Raw genomic sequence first — 18,089 nt, forward strand, 5'->3', positions numbered from 1 at the left:
TATTTTCCCCCAGCCAATATACCTTTTTTTTTTTCCACCATTATATTATATTTGGATTCAAAGTTCTCGCTGCCACATGGGAAATATCCGTGTTTCAGCGAGCAACCTCTCTGCGTCCGGAAATACTGAAGACTACAAGCCCATCGCCATCAGACACATCGGAGAGGTTTCAAGCAACCTGACTTGCCCTGAATTTCGTGTTCCTTTCTATGGCCATTGTTTGCGTTTAAGCAGCTATCTTGGCCCGGGATGCGGGAGACGCAGGGACCCCGGAGGGTAGGTGCGCCTGCGGCCGCCCAGCTCCGCGGCGCGATCCCGTGGGGACGCGACCGCAACCCGACTCCGCTCAGCTGCTCTGGGCAGCTCTTGATCCCGGGCAGCTCCTGCTCCGGGCAGCTCTTCGCGGCTGAAAGTTTGGTAAAACTTTGATCTCGACCCACCCCCCTACCCCGCAGCGCTGGGCCGCAAGCGGCAGCGACCATTCATCGACCGCCGAACGCAGTGTCCCGCGGGCTTTGGATGGGGGGACTGGTACGGAGCCCGGGGAAACCTCCTAGACCCCGGTCGCCCCCCAGCCCCAGGGTTTTTCGGGCGGGAGAGGTAGTTGGTATCAGCCATACTTCCGGCCCCCTCGGGGACAAACCCCATCGGCACAGTATGGGCATCGCCGCCGACCCCGACGGCGCGGCAGAGGGCCCCCCCAGCTTCCCTCCCTCCCTCTCTTCCCCTCCCTTTTTCTCTCCCTCCATCCCCCCGTCGGCGGCGTGGAAGGAGGGTGGCGGTGGGGGCGGGCGGGGGGCGGAGGCAAGCTGAGGGTCTCTGGGCTCAGCGGGGCGGCGCGGGCAGCGGCAGTGTCTCTCGGGCCGGCGGTAGCGCTCTGCCCGTCGGTGTCACCACGGCGGGCGGCGGCTATCCCCACCGGCCTGGGGCCGGAGCCGCGCCCCCCGCGGAGCTCGCAGGCAGAGCTTCCCTCCTCCTGTCCTCCAGCGCCCTGGCCTCCGCCCGCCCCCACTGAGCCCTTCTCCGCCCCGGAGCCAGTCGGGCTCCTCCCGCGGGCATGAACGGCTATGGCTCCCCGTACCTCTATATGGGCGGCCCGGTGTCGCAGCCCCCGCGGGCTCCGCTGCAGCGAACGCCCAAGTGCGCCCGGTGCCGCAACCATGGCGTGCTGTCCTGGTTGAAGGGGCACAAGCGCTACTGCCGCTTCAAGGACTGCACCTGCGAGAAGTGCATCCTCATCATCGAGAGGCAGCGGGTGATGGCCGCGCAGGTGGCTCTCCGCCGGCAGCAGGCCAACGAGAGTCTGGAGAGCCTCCTCCCAGACTCCCTGCGCTCCCTCCCGGGGCCGCCGGGCAGCGCCGAGCCCCCCACGCCGCCGCCGGGGCCGCCGCCCTGCGCGGCACCGCCGCGGGCCCCCGCCGAACTGGCCGCCGCCGCCGCCCTGCGCTGGGCCACCGAGCCGCCCCCCGCACTCCCGGGGCCGCTCCCCAAGGCAGGTGAGGCCGGGCCGGGCCGGGCAGGGCGTCGCGGTACCGGGGCAGGAGGGAAAGGGAGGGCCGGGACAGACCCCGACGGGCGGGTCTCGAGGGGTGGGGCCGGGACGAAGAAAGGCGAGGGCTTTCCCTTCCTCCGGACGGGCGCCGTGGGAAGGGAATGGAGAGGCAGCTCGGCGCGTGCACTTTGTCCCTCTTTAAAAAGCAAGGAGCCACACAGCGCCTGGCCAGGATCGCGGCCGCCGAGACCAGCGGAGGAGGCCGGCGAACGTCGCCGCTGCCAACCAGCTCCCCGACGTGCCGCTTTTGATCCCGCGTGGATCACAACCGCACGTCCTTCTGCCGCTCCCGGTCCCCTTAGCCGGCTGGAGTCGCTCCCCGGCTTCCCCCACCCCGGACGTCGGGGCTGCGGGGCCTCGTCCAGGACAAAACCTCCAGAGAGTGCCTCGGACTAAAAGCGGCGCCGGGAGCTAGAGAATTTCTGTGGAGCAGGGATGACCGGAAGGAGTGAGGTGGTGGTAGGGGATGAACCGGGCAACCCAGTCCTCCTGCGCTCCGGGTCGCGTCTGGGGCTGCTTGTGGCAGGTCGGGGTTGCTGAAACCACCCCCCGCAACCGGCACCTTGTGAGTGCGACCTGTCGGTAATACACACTTCTGGAAGCAAAACTAACGCTCCGGAACTTCTGTCCCATTCCCCGCCCGGTGTCTGAGCGGGAGCCGACAGTCTTTCACGACGGAGATACCCGTCAGACAGGCCGCTGGCAGCCTAGTGCGCTCCGCAGACAAGCGGAGACTGACGAAATTTTACCCAGTCCCCCGGGAGGGAAATGGCGAACCTTGAGCTCTCACCCACGGGCTACCGTGTGCGGTATGGAGCCATCCCGGCCACGGAAGCGTCCGTGGGGGTCCCGGCACAGGGCTTTGTCCTCCGACACTGGAGGAGACACAACACCGGCCCCGAGGCGGCGGCACGGCTGAGTCTGTCAGTGTGGCGACGATGCCGGTGGTTTGGGACCCACTTCTTCTTCTCCAGCGCTTGGCACCGCCTGCCTGCCCTCCGACCCCCCTGTCCCCTGCACCTCCGCCTGGTTCCGTCGGCCGTTCCCCTGGGCCGGGCTTTGGGGGTCTTTGCCCAAATTTCCGCTGGCCGTAGCCTCCCACCAGCTCAGTCTTTTCACCACCCGCATCCGCGGCGGCGCTTGGCCGGGGCCTCCTCCCTGCGTAGAAGTGGAGGCGGTAAAGCCGAGGGATTGGGGAGGGAAGGGGATGAAAAGCCGCCTTGGCTTCTTCCAGAAAGTACAAGTTCCTGTCCGCCAGCACGATATAAATCTGACGGATAGGAACGGTATTAACTCGCACGCCCAACTTTCCTTCCCCTTGATATATGAACTTCCCAGTTTAAAAGATTACAGTAATCACAGGAGGAGAGTGTAAATCGAATCTGATAGCAATAACTTTTGGGGAAGGTCAGGCTCAAGTGAAATGTTACCAAGCAACAGGCATTTTGTTTGCAAAATACAATCAAAGTGTATTGATGAGAAATTCTTCCTTGCCAGCCAGTCAGCACTTTCTGCTAGCAGCTTTACGGAAGGAAAAAAAAAAAACAGCAACAAAACAAAACCAAAAAACAAAGCCCCAAACATAACGGAGGAGATCTCCATAAATCAAGGCCCTCAGTGCCGCGCCTGCCCCCGCCCCCTCCCGCGGTGAGGCCGGGATGGAGGGACTTGGGCACCCCGGCACCGCCGAGGGTGTAACCGTCCTGGTTACACAGACGTCACCCCCGTGGTCCCCGGTCTCCGACTGTTACAGAGGGTTTTTTCCCCCCCTTTTTATGAACATGTGGATGCGTGACAGCAAAGTGGAAAATGGTTCTTCCGGTCACCACACAACTTATTTCTAACTATCCTGCGTGTTCTGAGCGGCAGGGCTTTCACTTCCTTCTCCCCACTACCTCAATTAAAATCGTCGTCAAAACAGGGGATATAATTATTTGTTCGCCTTGTCTGTCCCGTCTCTAACATACACACAAACACACCCATCCCTTCCACCGCGAGGACATTAATCTCCTGAAAGATGTTTTTCACTATGGAGGGGAAATTTCCCGACGTACGGTAGAATCAAACCCCTCTGCTTTTCTTCCTGCCAGAATAAAATCCTGTCATTTCGGTGGGACAGTTGTGAAGTTCTGTTCTGTGCAAATGATGCACATAGAAACCACCCCTGTTGCACCTGCCTCTTCTAACCTGAGATGATCCCTCCTCCGTGCTCATGAACTTTCCTCGCCCACATGAGCACATTTCTCTTAGTAGTAGTTGTCCAGGCTTGTAAACAATATAATGCCATATTGGGTCGTCGCTTATTATCAGAGCCAGCTTCTTAATGCAGCACAGCTGTCTCTGTGTTAGAGAAAAGTGATTAATCTCCTACAAAATACCTTAAACCTTTGAACACAGGGATGAAAGCCTGAAAAGAAAGTAATTTAAAAACTCCGATAACCTAAACCAAACTAACACCCCCCTTCCTCCAAACGGATAGCAAAACAAAAAACCACAACCCAACCAACCAAAAAATCCCCCCCCCCAAAAAAACCCAAACCAATAAAAACCCCACCAAAAACCAACGACCTTAACTTTTCATGTTTTTATGCTAGTTCTGGTATAGTCCTTTCTATTAATACAAATAAGGAAAACAGAAAATTCTTTTGGGATCCAAGAAAATCTGTCCTAACAATCAAAGAATAAGCTGTTTTAACAGGGAGTCAGCAGTGGGAATATCGAGGAAACAAATTTGTTCCAAAGTATTAGACCAAGTTTTCCAGACAAGTTATTGAATTGAGAACAGCTTCTCTCATCCATATTACTTTTATTTGGCGTCTTTACAAGATTTGACTCATGATCCTTAATGTATAAATAGTCAAGGAGAATTGGGGTATATATTGCTCCAAATTTGTAGCAGCTTTATTTATTAATTTGTATTTTACTGTAAATGCATGCATGGTTCTCCCACAGTTCTGTGTTTCATGTGTATCTGTATTTGCACTGCATCTCTGTAGATCTAGGTTTGTATCTGTCTCTGCAAACATATTATTTTATGAATACTCCCCATCGTTTATATAAATAAGAAAACAGTTCCCCTAATTTTCCCCGGGATCACAAAGTGAATACTTGAATGCAGGCAACTTGAAATAGAAGGTGTTGGGGGGAAAAAACCCCAGCACACACACATACACACACACACACAGAGAGAAAAAAATACGACCCCCAAAACCAAAACCACAGAAATATACAAAACAGCCTAAACAAACCCAAAAACCTCACTAAAATCCAGAACAGCCCCCCCCCCAAAAAAAAACAATCCGAACCAAACCAACCAACCACCATCAACAAAAAAACCCACAGCAAAAAAAATCAAACCCCACGCAGAACAAAACACAACACCCAAACCCCACAGATGAAAAATATCCCAGAACGAGATTTCTTTCTTGAAGCCCGGAACATCTTTATGTGAAGCTTACAAGTTATTAAAGAAAAAAAAAAAAGCTTTGGTGAAGAGCAGCGGGTTGTGCTTTTTAAATACAAAATTGGTTTTGTACCTGAAAATATAAACATTTGCTATTAATACACACATGCAATATTCCTACAATTTAGTGTCCACAGAAGGACATTTATAATGTATCTTCCCTAATTTTTGTTTGTTTGACGATTGCTATTTTGTGCCAATTTTAAACAAACGAAAATCGCGGTCGCGGCTGTTCCCGTGAAGGGTTGGGGACAGTCCCTGGAGCGCGCCTTCCACCTGGCCCTCTCCCCGCCCTCACCGTGGCGGGCAAGGAGTGTTCCCATGGGGAAAATGCAGTTGGAACACAGCCTGACAGACAGGGAAGCACCGGGGCCGGCCAGGTCGGCGGGAGCTGCCATGCGACCAGCCCCAGCCCCAGGATGAAGCCTCCTGACACCGGCATCCAGAAATGCTCTCGAAAAGGCAGAGGGGAAAAATACAACAGCGTCCAGGCTCAGTGTTAGCCAACGGAGGGTAATTCTCCATGTGTTAATAACAGCACTTCGATTTAAATCACCGAAATCTCGTTTTCCGAGTCTGTCCCTGTAAGTCTAACAGCCCTCTGAGATGCGCCGCCGTGATCTGTGCTGTACGAGGAGACTGTCCTTGTGCAAAGGCTAAGAATCGGGCTCTGCGCGATCTCGTGATGATAAAGATGCAAACTTCAGTGGGATGAGTTTTCAGAATTTGGAGAAAATTTTTTAGGCAAGCCTCATAAGGATATTTTTAAGAATACTGAAAATTGAACAAATCTAAAATATCTTCAAAATAATATTTTGTAAGGAACAGGGAATGTATTAGAGAGATCTTATCTGATCTAATTTTTTTTTTTTGGTAAAGCACATATTTTCTCCCTAGTTGTACTTGTTCTCATGCCACAGAGATACACTGTAAAAATGTGGTAGTTCTGAAATACTCTCTACTTGCATTCAGTTAATTTTGTAATATTGTGTACTACAGTAAAACTTACTGATGTGGAAATTAGGGCTATCATCTCCCCTAACTGCCTCTCTTTGTTAAGACAGGAACCGGTAGTTAGATGTCCTCAGACTGCTAAGCCTTCAGTGTATAAACTGTGCATTCACTAAGATGTGAATCACTCTTAGTGCCCCTTCTCTTGTAACAATTGCGTAATTATGAACACGTGAAGGGATTAGGAGGGAAAGGTAGTGTGAGCCTCAGGTTTTCTCAAATAATGGATGAGCTGTGCCGGCGTTTTACCATCTCCTCAAAAGGATGCATGTTGCCAGTTTGCTATTGGCAGACAATTCGTGCATTCCACTTTGGCCGCTAAGGCAAGATTGACACATTGAGCGTATGAGAGAGGATACATACATTGCCTTCTCTGTAATGTAGCAACATGCAAAGTTATGCTTCTCTGTTTACACTGGACAAAGAGCATAACCAATATAAAAACAAGTACCAAAACCAGGCTATCCTGCTAAAAGAGATCTTCATTAGGGCGACTGAGTTCCTCAGCTGTATTCCTCAGCTACATGCTTATCTTCCACATCCCAAACTAGCAGCGTCCCACAGCTTTGTAGGATGACCCATCGTTTCTGCCAGGTACTACAATCCTCACGAGGAGAACTTTTTGGCATACTCACACTGTTAGGCTGTGCTCTACCAGGATCTCATACTTATTTATAGCTCCCATTCTGGTGAGCAGAGTGGCTTCTGGCTCAGTGTGGGCTTGCTCAGACCTTGACTTCTTTCTCTCTCAAGATGGGAAATTGCATTAATAGACTTTGTCTCAAGCTGATCTGTGAAACACTAAACTTATTCCACTGCATGGGGAGATGCTCTGCCTGTTAATGGGGCGAGAGAGAGGCAGGAGGTGGCGAGCAGTGAGGCTAAGGTTCTTGCATACCTCTAATTGGTTGCATCTCACTTGGGCAGGAGTGTTCATCAGCACATTTTAGGAACCTTTGCTTGCTTCTTACAGCTTGTTTATATAGTTGGGCTGTTAACCAGGGACTTGGGAAACCAAGAAAATAATTGCATTGGGGTTTTTTGCAGATAGTTTTTCACATATGTGTGTTCAAAAGCACTACCCTGTGCAGTTAAATTAGGCTCTTGTCAGCTGCAGCTTGGACAATGATCCCTTCACCGTGCATTGATGCCTCTCAAGGATACCATCATTGTGCTCTATGAGGAAGGCCAGCAGAACTGTGTTCTCAAAAAATAACCCTGAACAATCTCAAGCAATTCTATGCACTCCCTTGTGCATAGGCTGTGAAAGCACTGTCAACCTTTCTTCCTTTCTTCTTGCTGACAACAATTCTATACTCAGGTCAGGCATTACCAAAGTGACCAGAGATGTGTGGTGTTCCCATTTCCGAGTGCCTACGTGGAGACAGCATGGTCAATGGGCTTGTTTTCAGCCCTGTACTCAGCTCTTATCCTTTTTAGTTTAGCACATAAAAAGCAAGATACCTGGAACAAGCGCTAAGAGAGTTTGTGGGGTCTCCCTCCTTGGAATTATTTAAAACTCATCTAAGCAGGGACATGAGCAACCTACTCTATATTTTAGGTTGCTTTTGCTTTGAAGAGGGTATTGGACCAAATGCTTTCCAGAGGTCCTTCTCAAACCAGATTTTTCTAGAATCTGTGCTGTGGGAGGAACCAATTTCTGCAGAGCCAGAACTTCAATACACTGATGTATTTGCAGACTTTTTATACCTTCAACCAGTAGTCATGATGAAGTGGTTCCACCAATGCTGTTGGACTTGCAGAGGGAATTTTGGTCTCCCTAAGTGCCCTCTCCATCTCACAGGCAGTGGGATGGTGCTAGTGAGGAATTATGATGTGAAAGTGCTCAGATTCCTTTGAGAAAGCTTGCACTTGGCTGGTGTGTTGCTGCCATGTAATCAGTGAGAGACGACTGATACAGTGTATTTGATGCATCAGAAAAATGACTACAGCTTCTTTCCTTGCACATGCGAAAACATGACAGATACCTATAAGGCCTAGATCAGGCAACATTATTCTTTTGCAGTTTTATCTTCATGAGATGTTGCAAAGATACCTTAATTTTTACAGCATCTCTGTGAAAAATGCTCTTTCCCCCCACCATTCTTCTTTGTTCACTTTAAGAAGACACTATCCTCAAATTTCTGTAAAAGCTTTTAGCTTCAGTTTTTTATTAACTTCTCTGAATTCTCTTTGCAGACATGAATGAGGAGAGGTTGGGTGATGCCAGTGGAGCAGACAATGCTGAGACCTACAGCGACAAAGACACAGACCAAAGGAGTTCCCCAGACATGACTAAAGCCAAAAGCTGTTTCACCCCTGAAAGCCCTGAAATTGTTTCAGTGGATGAGGTCGGTTATGCAGTTCAGAAAAATGGTGGGAGCACAGAGAATCATCCAGACAGCCCCAAGTACCACCCAGAGCAGAACCACCTCCTGATAGAAGGTCCTTCTGGGACAGTTTCTTTACCATTTAGTTTGAAAGCAAACAGACCCCCACTTGAAGTCTTGAAAAAGATCTTCCCTAATCAAAAACCAGCTGTGCTAGAGTTGATCCTGAAGGGGTGTGGTGGTGATCTGGTGAGTGCTGTGGAGGTTCTCCTGTCTAGTCGATCTTCGGTGGCCAGTGGGGAGAGAACTTCTGCAGAATCCGATGGTCTTGTTTTGCCTTCCAACGGGCACATTTTTGAACACACGCTGAGTTCCTACCCTATTTCATCTTCCAAGTGGTCCGTGGGCTCAGCATTTAGGGTTCCTGACACGCTGAGGTTCTCTGCTGATTCCAGTAATGTCATGCCAAATCCACTGGCTGTACCTCTGCAGCATCCTTTCCCTCAACCACCACGCTACCCGCTGATGTTGAGGAACACTTTGGCAAGAAATCAGTCCAGCCCATTCCTGCCCAATGATGTCACCCTGTGGAACACCATGACACTGCAGCAGCAGTACCAGCTGCGGTCCCAGTATGTCAGTCCTTTCTCTAGCAACACAACCACAGTTTTCCGAAGCTCACCTGTACTTCCTTCCCGCTCGTCAGAGGATCCTAGGATCTCGATTCCTGATGATGGGTGTCCTATTGTGTCTAAGCAACCAATTTACACAGAAGATGAATATGAGGAAAGGTCTGATTCTTCAGACTCAAGAATACTCAACACATCTTCTTAGACTGACATTTGATGTGTGATAGCTAAGTGATACTCACAGTGCAGCTGAACTACTGGCCCCTAAGAGAAGGGGACACATACTCTATGAAACTCTTGCAATTGTATTAAAAAGTGACTTTGCTTGGTATTATACTATAGCAATAAAGACATAACTTTTTTTTAATTTCTTGCACTTCACTGGATAATGCCAAATAGCAATACTCTGGCTTTAGTGCTGAGTCTGTATTACAAAGGAAGACTTTATGGCTATTGGTTATGGGACTCTGGAAGGCTCATAATGGAAACAGAAGCCCAAGGTCTACTTTGTTCCTTAACAGAAAAATGGGGATGTTAAACTAGAATACTTGAATGCTGTTTTATAAGAGAGAACTCCTCAGGACATAAGAAATCAAATAAACATAATTCAATTGCAAATGGACTAAAACAAGGAACTTATAATCTTATGCCAGTGATCATTCTTGCAGTGAAAGAAAAAGCAGAAGAAAGAAATATGCACATGCAACTAATATGAGCTCCTTCTGTGCCGTTTGAGCTTGGACACTTTTCAGAGAAATATTATTAAGAGTTATTCTTTTCCCATGGCTAGGTCGAAATGTGTAATGTCAGTGTAAAACCAATTACAGCTGTGAATTGCATGAAGTGTATTGTGAAATGAACACCAGATTAAGCATTGTCAGGTTAATGTAGCATGCTAAGGACTCTAGAAAAATAAACTAAGATCATGATCTTGGTTTATGTCATTTATACTGGGCAAATACATTCTGAAGACAGAGAGCTGATTAATCCTCAGGCAGGGTTAAAATGTCCAGCTCCAGCAACTGCAGTCAAGGGAAGCCTCTTTTTCCAAGTCTGGGTTCTGCTTCCCTGCCTAGTAGTTTACAACTAAGATTAGGCAAATGTTGTCATCAGGGAAGCTGAGGTCTTGAGTATGTACTGCAGACACTTCCAAGCTCAGCTGAGTAAAGTAGAGCTTGCTACAGTCACAGAAAGCAGAAAACAAAAGGCTCTCCCAGTGCTTCAGAAGCATCTTTTTTTTCCTATACTGTAGAAGTAGAAAAAAAAGGAAATAGAATGTAATAGCAGGCCTTTCTTTAAAATAATATTTAGCCAAATGGCAACTTCCCTAAATGTAGAAAAGTATTGGTTTGAACAATTTATTGCATGATTGCATGCATTGATTACACTGCATATCTTATGTGTGTCTGAGTAACATTAGGAATTGCTTCTGATGAGGAATGCCACTAAGTTAACTGTTCACTTAGAAGTTCATTGAGGTTCTAGTGCCATTTTTTCAACTGCTCACAACTGACAACATATGCTTGACAAGTGACTTGTACAAAACACAGCTCTGAATGCAGATGAAATGACTGTCAGGCCTTCAGGTGTATGGGTTAGTCCCACATTTCAAAAAAATGTTGAGGCTGCCCTGAAGTTAAACCCTAAAGCGGATGCGCTTTAAAACTGTTACACACATATCAGGCATGTTATCCAGTGTCATTGTTGATATGAATGTCTGTCTTCTCATTTGGCATTTCTTGTTTCACAAGTCTCATGCACACAGTGAATCTTTCATTTTATCAAGGTACTGAACACGCACAGAAAGGAGAATAAAATAATGATTTTGTTTTCCTTAGGGGATAAATTAACAAAAAGATACTTTTTCTTGCGTAACTTTCCAAGCTCTTCAGAAAAGCATTTTATTGGTAATGCTACAGAGCAAAGACTTAAAAGCAGGGGAAGGGGGGAAAGAAAATAAATAGATTCTTTTATGGAAGTGTAAATGTGAAAGCATCTAAAATTTTCCTAAATGCAGAATTTCAATTCTGTCCTGACAGATTTGCCTGCATTCACGTGGAACTTGTAAACAAATTCACCTTACAGCTACTCCAGAGATAAAAGTAATAAGTAAAATATATTTGATGTTGCAAACAGAAAGGCATGAGGTAGTGAAATGCTGTGCTACAAGACCGCAGAGAAATTAAGTGTCAAAGGCTAGATAAGAGCAGTTAGGTCCAGGAGCTCTGATTTTGAGCGGATTTCCTTCCTGCAGAAACCTTTGTATAGGTATCCCTGTATATTAAATGAAATCTGCATGGGTTTTAGTTTGGGGTTTTTTTTGTGTTTTGGTTTTTTGTTTGTTTTGCTACAGAAGTTGAATCATCTTCAGCAGAAAGACCGAACAGTGGCACCTTAGACAGCTCATAAACACTATGGCCTGCAGGCTTTCAGAGAACAGAATTTTGGCATCTTGGAACTGTGACACATCTTTCAAAGAAAGCTGACCATGGCTAAAGTGGAGTGAACTATTATCACACTTGTGCTGAAAAATGCAGATTCGGTGGTATGATTTTTTAAAATTTTATCCCTTTTGATAAGTTGTGTTCTGAAAAAGGAAACAAGTTAAAATGATCCTTGTCTGGTATTATAAAATAACTTGACTCAACTCACAATTACTTTTTTTTTTTTTTGAAATAAAGTAAATGTATCTCTGTTCAAAATAAGAAATGCAAGTTCTCATGTTGAACAATAATTTTTGTTTGGCCATGCAATAAAATATTGCTAAAATAGCTAAAACGGTATCCAGAAGATTAATTTTTTAAGAAATACTGATTGGCCTGCAGTGGTATTTTAGAGATGTTACTTTCCTCACCCAGCTATATTTTCCAGGCTGGCATTACAGGCAAATATGGTTTTTAAGAATCCCTTAGTGTGTTGGCAGGAACTTTTTCTGCCCGCACAATGCTGGGACCTGTTCCACAGACCTCTGCTGTGCTGGTGGGGACTGACCACCCACTCCCACCCTCTCAGAGTGGGCAACCGCGGGGTGAGGGAGCCCCCTTTCCGCTGGAGCCCTGTGTGCCCCATCGTCAGGGCCCACAGTGGCCACCCCGGAACTGGCACCCTGGCTCAGGCCGTGCCTTCACCGAGGTCGGTGACAGCCGTGTCACCGCAGCTGGCAGCGGCGGGGCTGATCCTGAGCCTGTGGAGTCCCTGCGGGGTACAGCATCCCGAGATTTCCACGCCTCCGGGGTCCGGGGAAAGGCCTTCGGGTGGGGCACCCCACACCTTGCTTTTCCCAGCTCCATCTTGTGGTGAACAAGGGTAGCCTCGTGACGGAGCAAATACTTCGTGCTGAGGAAGGGAGGACGCGGGAGTGAGGAGGGCTGAAGCTTAAGGTATTGATGCTCAGAAGCCTCCTGAGGACAAAAAGAATTCAAGCATCAAGAAAGATGGTTTGAGCCTGGTGAGGTCTCTGCTGAAGCCCAGGATCCAAAGAGGTGTTGGGGTATTTTTGTTTGGTGTTTTGTGTTGTGGTTTTGTTTTGTTTTGTTTTGTTTTTTTTCTCTTGGGTCTTTTTTTGGGTGCTAGAGCAGCTGTGGCATTCTTGGAGCAAGAGATCTTCAGCCTCTGCACAGCTCCTGCTCCTGGCTGAGCAGCCACCTAGGAGCCTCTCTGGGATGCCCTGGGACTGCTTTTTCTCCTGTCAGATGGGTGAATTCACTCTCTGGGCAATGCCCAGAGCTCACTCTCTCTGCTCTTGGCTCTGCTTGTCCAGGTCCCAAGCCCACCAAAGACCGGTGCGGTGGGCTCTACAGAGGCTGGTTGCTGCCCCAGAGACACACTGCTAAAACCCCCTAGTTAATCTCTAGATCTGACAACGTGGTTAAGGGCCGACAGTGATGTAAACAATAACAATGCTACAGAGAGCCCTAACGCGATGTTCACATTCTCCAGTAGCTCATGTAACTGTAGACAAGGGAATAGGTAGAACAGGAGCAGGGGTAAGAAATGGGGATGTCCTGCCCAAAACTATCCCCTGCCTTGCCCTTGCTGGTGGTTGTGATGCTTCCCCGGGGGTCCCTGACTTGCCCTCCTTATTGGTCTGAAGGGCCACCTCTGCAACATTTGTTGTATGCTTGGTGAACAGGCTCACCTCACATTTGTGCTGACATCTTTGAAAAATGACTTTGATTCTCTCAGTATACTGTTTCAGTGATTCATTCTTTATGTGCATTTACTCAGCAGATGTGAGTGGGGAAATAAGATTGATGCTAAATTTATATGTTAATTTTAATATTGAAGCTATCCTGTATTTGAAGAATAAGATCAATTCTTCAATTTCATTTCTTACGTGATATTGCATATTGTCATTACTGGAAAATAAAATTATTTCTGAATGCATACTATCTAAACTTCAATTTTAGTGGACATATAACTCTGAAGCATCATTCTTCTCCCTTCCCTTTAATAAATATCTTAATACAGTATTTTAACATTCTTACAGTAGTCTGCCATGGGAAGATAACAGTCTTTTCATCCTAAATGGTGTTTTGTTAATGTGCTCCCTGCAGCATTCTGCACTGTCACAAGCAGATTTCATGCATGACTCAGCAACTCCCTGCAGGCTGTTGCATGCCTCCTGCAACAGGAATCTTGGTTAATAATTGTGTCCCTCACTAGAGATTAATTTCAATAATTTCCACAATAGCAGCAGTGCTTGAGAGCCATAGCCACAGCTAGTTGCCAAGCATGCCTGCATACAGGCTGAATCCTGACCTTAAGTGAAGGATCAAACCCTTAGATCACTATCAGTAACCAGATCATGTAGAGGATGGAATCATATGTACAGAAAGACTTGGCATTTATGGAGTGAGACGTACTTTAAGAAGGTCTGCTGCCAGAGACCAGGCTTTCCTGAAGCCGCAACAGAAAAAAAGTATTTACAGCACCTTGGGAGTGTGGTTTGGTACTTTATGTCTTTGCAAGCTGTGCAGGAGATTAAACTGAGAAAGATAGTAGGAACCTTTGCAAGATTACGTCCCTGCTTTGCCCTCTAACCCAAGGAAGATTTTTCCCTGTCCTTAAGGGATAAAGTTAAGTGCTACAAGGATTTAATTGCTTTTATCTGAAAATTCTTAAAAAGCTTCAGTGCCCTGTAAATAGGAGAGCAGAACATAGTATTTACCAGAGTATATAGTATAAGATTTTGTTTCTAATTTTTTCTGTCTGAGAGAGAGGCTATAGCTTTTCAACGGCTGAACTGTGACTGCCTTCAGGAACAAAGTTTCCCTGAAAAGCTCAGGACAATTCTGAGATAACCCTGAGCAAGCCACTGTCACAAAAAATGTTGTGAGACCTAAGGTAAACACTGCTTGGGTTCTTTCCATCTGTCATATTTCTGAGTCTATAGACTTCATCCATTCCAACTTTCTTGTCTGCAACACCTAGACAAAACCAGAAATCTTGTGATAATTACCCTTCTTTTCCCTAAAGGCAGTAAATACATGAGTCAGCAAAAGGTTGAAGAACAGTGAGAAAGCAGAATTTCAGACAATGAAGTCTATTCTTTCTTCCAAGTCTTGTGCTTCCAAGTCCCTGCTCAGGCAGGGAGGTGTGCAGGCTCAGGAGCAGCTGCTCTCTCCAAGGAAGGTGAGCACATCTGACACGTCTGCCAGCAGTACACATCTCAGCCTGGGGGCTGCAGCCCCCTGAGGAGTGGGTATGTGTCACAGAAGAAAGGCAGTGTGAGAGTGAGCAGTGTGGCAGCAACATGATGGTGAAGGCACTTGTGGTAGCTGATAGAAACTTTCCCTCTCTGTTGCATGCAGCGAAGCTCATACCCACTTTCAGAAACATCTTTCTTTGGAGCATAGTCCCTCTGCCTTGCCTGCACATTGCTGAGATTCCTTCTTGTCACAGTGAATATAAACCAGAAAGAGTGAGATAAAATTCACTATATACAGAAAAATATAAAAGAGACATTGAAATACTCAGAAATACAGAGAGACATACTCCCTTTCTACTTGTCAAATGTTGATGTTTTTGTCATTTATAAGGGCTACATGACCGATGTGACAAGGAGTGCAGAAGCAAACCTGATGGAGTATTGTACCTGAGGGAGTGCTGCAATAAAAATGTAGGTTTCTGTTTCTCAGCCTCTGCATGTTAATCTCTTGACTCACTGACTAGGAACAGGAGGGTGCTCAAAGCTGTTCACGTTGCACAGCTGGCAGCTTCTATGGTAACAGAAATCAGTGGGTTTTCACCTTCAACCTGCCTTTTGCCTTAGCAAAGTGAGGGCAGTGCTTAATGTTTAGTACAGTTACATATTATACATATTGAAAAGCAACATTTTCTCAAGAGGAACAGCTCCTAAACTACAGAAAGTTATTCTGCATGGCTCCACACTTACTGCAAAACCCTTTTCAGGAAACTTTAATACCCTTCATAGATTTGGCCGAACTCACAGGCCAGCTATTACATTTTAGACTACGTGGCTTAGTCCCTAGTAAAGTTATGGTCAACTATGTGTAAATTATGAATTTTCTTCCTTGCTCTTTCTCCTGTAGTTGCTTTTTTTTTTTTTTTCCCTAATAGTCTGCAGAGGTATAAACAAAAGGAACATTTGGCCACATGCATTTTTCTTCTTTTATCTCTATTGCCAAATAGTTAATTATCAGGGACAAGGGGTTGTGGGGGAGAAGTTAATTTGTTTTGAATGTTTCCCCAAAATATAAATACAATAAAGAATAGGTGATAATATTTCTAAGGCTTCAAAGAAAGAGGGGATTAGTTCTGCTCACTCACACATAACCTCCTTCTGCTATTCTCACCTATGTTGGGTGAACCCAATACAGGCATCAATCACTGCAGGCCTTGTGAAGGAGTGAGAATTGGGCTGGATTTGGGGTTGTTTTGCAGAACTTTGAAACACATAATCAGGGAGGGAGGAGGGAAGGGATAATTTCTGACCTTCAATGGCTTCTGGGGAGTGGTGCTTTCCCATGCCTAAGCCTGAGCTATCAGAGTCTATGCCCACATTGCCATTGCCTTGAAAAGGGAACAGTGTGATCTATACCAGGAGTCAGGAGGTGAAAGGGGCTGGTCTCCCTGTCTGGCTGTGCTCATGCCTCTCTCCTCTTCCTGAAAGTTCACCACACGAGATTTTAGCAGACTTGTGCGGTGTAAATTTATGAAAAGCTGTGACTAATTCACAGGTGATTGGTATATTTTTTAACATATTAAAACTCAAGCAAACACCCTACCTGTCAAATTATTGTCTGGTATTCATATATTTCCTGATTTGGCCACCATTGCTCTGTGCTGTTTTAACAGACTTCCACTTTTTCTGTTGTCCCACTGGGCTGGCAATAGGAGAAATAACTATGGTGTTGGGTGTGGCAAGAGGCAGTACAATCACCACCATCCTGCTCGTAGTGGCTCTAGTCTGGTTCCTCACTTCCTTCACAGTACCACACCTCCAGTGTTTTTACACACTTTGAGACCTGAAAGTGCAAGCCAACACCTAGTTACTATGACTTGGTCTTAATTAATCTGCAGCTGATTAAAGTTAGTGCCTGAAAGAACTCCAATTGCTTTTTTCTTTCAACAGCACCCCCAAAAAAATCACTGATGCTAAAGAACCGGTGACTCCAGTCCTTCATCCCAAGGCTCCCTTCTCCTCCTTAAATTGGAAAACTACAAGTTCAGTTGAAAATGTGAACTGTGTGTACAAGATATTTGAGAGTTCCTTGGGAAATGGGTTATATTTTCCCCTTCCAAATGTCTGGAGTTGCAACTGTCTCTGAATGCATCCCTGAGCCGAGATTACAGGAGACAGAGTGAGTCGCAAATTACTGTAACATATATTATTCAGACGGTGTAACAGATGTTATTAAAACAATTACCTAAAGTAAACGCTGTCTTGCACAACATGACCTAGACATCAAAACATGGCCTCGTCTTCACATAAAATAAGGCAGTCTGGCACTGTTTCAGCCGAATACCGGGTGGATTTTGGGACGGGGACGGGAGAGAACGCGACGCTGTGACCCCGGGCTCCTCTCCCCGTCCCAGCTCGGTCCCTCTGGCCGATGGCCCCACCTAGTGTCAGCGCGGTCATGGCGCTGAGTGCCGCTGGAGCTGGGTGATGTTATGGCCCATGACGTTGTGGCTGCACACTATGACAAAGAGGGATGCGTCTGTCCTTCCCTAATTCTGCGTGGCTCTGGCAGCTCGGCTAGGGGTGCATTCGGGGTCTGCTTTGAGGGTCAGCTCAGTGCGGCGAGGAGCAGGAGGCAGGGCGGGTGTCATCGGGACTCTCTCTCCCTCGAACCTGTTTATTCAAACCTGAAGGTAGCAGGCAGGCACCACGGCAGGCACCAGCTTCTCCGCAGCCCCTGCCCGCTCCCGGTGAGCACAGAGCTCCCACGAGGTGGTGGGAGAGCCAGCGAGTGTCCCTATGTCTTGCATGCGTATGCACGCACACACACAGCTTCTCTTTGAACTCCTCTCTCACTAAAAGATGAAGATGTCAAAGGTGTTTTGCTTATCCTGTTTGGCTGTGGAAGTGGGTCCAACAAAATAAAGAAGGAATACTTGAGGAAGCCTGCCGTGGTTTAACCCTAGCTGGCCACTAAGTAGCGTGCAGCCGCTCACTCACTCCCCGGCCCTCCCTGATAGGGGAAAAAAGTGAACCTTGAGGGTCGAGATAAGAACAGTTCAAAAATTCAAACCAAATAAAATATTATACTATCACTACTACTGGTAATGATAGTAATAACAATAATAATACTTAAAATAAAAAAAGAGACAAGAAAGAAAAGAAAAGAAAGAAAGAAAAAGAAAGAAAGAAAGAGAGATAAAAACTATCTCAGTTGGTTAGAAAATGGCGCTAACAACATCAGGGTCATGGGTTTGATCCCCTTACAGGCCATTTGCTTAAGAGTTGGACTTGAGGATACTTGTGGGTCCCTTCCAACTCAGAATGTTCTGTGGTTCTGTGAAACCAAAGAGGAAAAAGGGAGGCACAGTACAATTGCTCACTGACTGATGCTCAACACTTTTCTGCCAGCAGTGATTGACCCCTCCTGAACAACTACCCCCAGTTTATATACTGA

At 46.9% G+C, this 18,089-nt stretch overlaps 1 protein-coding gene and 1 long non-coding RNA gene across 3 annotated transcripts; one reads left to right on the forward strand and one right to left on the reverse strand.

The window, feature by feature from the left end:
* Positions 1-1,057: 1,057 nt before the first annotated feature.
* DMRT3 (doublesex and mab-3 related transcription factor 3) lies at positions 1,058-10,416 on the forward strand. The gene is made up of 2 exons (XM_032676346.1): positions 1,058-1,496; positions 8,226-10,416. Exons 1-2 carry the CDS (start codon positions 1,058-1,060, stop codon positions 9,188-9,190), a joined length of 1,404 nt encoding a protein of 467 aa, XP_032532237.1. The 3' UTR covers positions 9,191-10,416.
* Positions 10,417-12,202: 1,786 nt separating this feature from the next.
* On the reverse strand, positions 12,203-16,981 carry LOC116780646. Of its 2 annotated transcripts, none has more exons than XR_004354553.1 (3): positions 16,878-16,981; positions 16,236-16,475; positions 12,203-12,386 (listed from the first exon to the last, which is right to left on the reverse strand). It is a non-coding gene; the product is annotated as an uncharacterized LOC116780646 (long non-coding RNA). The 2 variants fall into 2 exon arrangements; XR_004354552.1 differs by lacking the exon at positions 12,203-12,386 and adding an exon at positions 14,060-14,414.
* Between the last annotated feature and the right edge of the window lie 1,108 nt (positions 16,982-18,089).

Source organism: Chiroxiphia lanceolata, chromosome Z (genome assembly GCF_009829145.1).
Source record: "Chiroxiphia lanceolata isolate bChiLan1 chromosome Z, bChiLan1.pri, whole genome shotgun sequence".
Classification (NCBI taxonomy): domain Eukaryota; kingdom Metazoa; phylum Chordata; class Aves; order Passeriformes; family Pipridae; genus Chiroxiphia; species Chiroxiphia lanceolata.